Here is a 2,809-nt window from a genome sequence, read left to right on the forward strand (position 1 = left end):
CATCCAAAATCCAAACCAAAAGTCATTAAGCAAAACAACAGAATCTACTAGTCTGGTCGGTTATACAGACATAACTACTGTTTTAGACATTAATCATGAGATTCAGGCATATCCATCCCTCTTCCAAACACACTCTCACCTCCCCTTACATATTGACTCCAACCTCAATTTTGAGAAAATATGAAGTTTTAAGATTGTTCCCCCCTCAATCAGTGACTTCACTGTTGGCAAGCTGCTTTGGTTGGCAACAATGTAAGGAATTGTTTGGAATGCTTGGTCAGAACACAAAAAGGATGTAATCAGTGAATTACTGTAACCTATCTTAGTGGGCTTCTGCAGGCAGACATAAAGAATTTACCTTATGGACTTCCCCACTCTTTTCAGAAGGAAGAAAAATGTGTCTTAAAAAGGAAAGGAAAAAAATTAGATAAGAAAATATAGTGAAATATTAATACTGTAGTAATAGCAGGGAAGGGAATACTTATAACCAACCTACCTTGCTGGGAAGTTTCTGGCATAAAAATCAAACTCTCTCTCCCATTATTCTTTGTGGAAGATTAACAGTTGCTTTTGAATCAAGAGAGGCAGAAAGCCATTTAAACACTTTTCTTCAAAAGTGGGGAATTTTCTTCTTGAAATGAGCACTAGAGAAAGGAGGAAAAGGTAGGGAAAGCTCACTCAAAGAGGTCCTCAAACATGCGTTGTCCCATTGCTATGTATGCTTCCTTCTCGTCTGGTGTCATCTGGGCCACCAGCTCTGGCCGCTGGCTCACTTCACTGTAGGAGAATGGACGGCCAGCCACCATGACAGTGGGGTCATCTGCTACTTCCTCAAACTCATCGTCCTCCTCATCCTCTTCCCGATGATGCGTAGCCACAGCCATAGGACGGGGTGGAGAGTCATCATCTGACTCACTGGTCTCACTCTCTGAGTCACTGCCATTGGCCGTGGTCACAGGAGCAGCTGCTCCCACTGAACCAGCTGTGGCAGAGGGAGTCTTCTTCTCATGAATGAGCAGTGCTTGCATGACCTCCTCATTATCATCAGGCCCTGCACGGCCTTCCTCATGCTCCTGAAAGGCATCCATATCTATGCCACCTGGGGGGTAAAACCCAAACAGTCAACATCCTTAAATAAAAGGCATTCCTTTATAACTAATAAAATATATAATATTTTAACATGTAATAATATAACAAGATAATACAGACTTCACTAGTTCCATTTCTTGAACAGTTGGTCCATAAGATATTCAAAATGTTCTCACAAACTAGAGCTTAAGAAGCATAATGGTTAAGTACATGGGTTTTAAGCAATACAGTGTAGATCAGAATCCCATTCTTCCACATGCAAACTGTACCACCTTGGTCAAGTTAATCTCTAAACTTCAGTACCCTTTTCTGTAAAATGGGGTGATAAAAGCTTCTACTTTCTAAGGCTCTGGATAAGAACATATAAAATAATATCTGTGAAGGACCAAGTATAGTAGCTGTCACAATAGGAAATCAAAACAAGCCTCCTCATCTTCCTCAGAGTAAAAACCAAAGGCCTTACAATGGCCTATAACTCCTACCTCACCTGGAATCCCTCCTGACCACCTACCTCTTACCTCTTCTCCTTCCCCTTGCTCATTCTGCTCTAGCCACAATGACTTCCACGGTATTCCCTGTACACACCAGACACATTCCTTCTTCAGGATTTCTGTACTGACTGTTCCTTCTGCCTGGAATATCCTTTTTTCTAGGTATCTATACAGCTAACTCCATGTTTTTACTCAAATGTCATCTTCTTTTAATTTACTCCATCTTCCATGTTTTTACTCAAATGTCATCTTCTTTTAATTTACTCCATCTTCCATGTTTTTACTCAAATGTCATCTTCTTTTAATTTACCCCAACCCTACATTCCCAGTGCTCTATTTTTTCTCCCCACAACACATATTTTCTAACATAATAACTTATATTTATATCTCTTGTCTCTTATTCCCTTTCCAAAGATGTAGCTTAGCTTATACCACAACAGATATTTTTTTTATAAACTGATATATCCCATGTACCTAGATAGTAGGCACTTGTTAGGCACTAAATAAGTATTTAATGAATAAGTGAATAAATGGAAGTTTTATTTTCCTGAAGCAAACCAAGCATACTTTGAACTCTGTAGAAAGGAATCTAATTTTAGGAATAAACCTTCTCTCACCACATACTTCCTATCATTTTCTGTATACGTGTTACCTGGTATATTACAGATGAAAAATTAAAATAAAAAAAAAAACACATTTGTATTCTGCATTCTGATAATACCACCAAACATACTGCCAGTTTAAATATATAAAAGGATTAAAAGCATTGTTTGGAACCTGACTCCTTGATTCAAATCCTACCAATTATTATTAGCTGTGTGATTTTGGCCAAGTTACCTCAAATCTCTCTGCTTCGATTTTCTGAAGTACAAAAAGCGGGGAGAAATAGCATTTACTCACTAGATTATTGTGGGGATTAACTAAAAGTCTGTGAACTGCTTAGACTGGGCTTGGCACTTAGAATACTGTTATCTACCATCATCTTCATCAAGAGAAGGCTCATAAATGGCCAGTTTTGGCCATGGATGAAGTAAAAGCATCTTCTCATTAACACGTTGGAATGCATTAGCTATAACACTATTTTGTAAAGTACAGAACTCCTAAAATGAGATATTGGGCAGATAAGAGGGATAAAGGGAAAAAGGAATTGACTAAAAGTTTAGATTTTAAAAAGAGGCTTTTGATAACATGGACATCAAAATGAGACTTAAAAATCAAACATAACTCCT

At 38.1% G+C, this 2,809-nt stretch overlaps 1 protein-coding gene across 1 annotated transcript in view; it reads right to left on the reverse strand.

Annotated features, from left to right (window-relative positions):
* Positions 1–6: 6 nt before the first annotated feature.
* Positions 7–2,809, reverse strand: part of LOC103609700 (general transcription factor IIE subunit 1-like) — a 7,334-nt gene continuing 4,531 nt past the window's right edge. Inside the window, exon 2 of the mRNA XM_008594000.1 lies at positions 7–1,099. Coding sequence (XP_008592222.1) covers positions 675–1,099 — 425 coding nt within the window. The 3' untranslated portion in view covers positions 7–674. The remainder of the gene's footprint in view (positions 1,100–2,809) is intronic.

The sequence above is a fragment of the Galeopterus variegatus genome, unplaced genomic scaffold, assembly GCF_000696425.1.
Source record: "Galeopterus variegatus unplaced genomic scaffold, G_variegatus-3.0.2 Scaffold9965, whole genome shotgun sequence".
Lineage (NCBI taxonomy): Eukaryota > Metazoa > Chordata > Mammalia > Dermoptera > Cynocephalidae > Galeopterus > Galeopterus variegatus.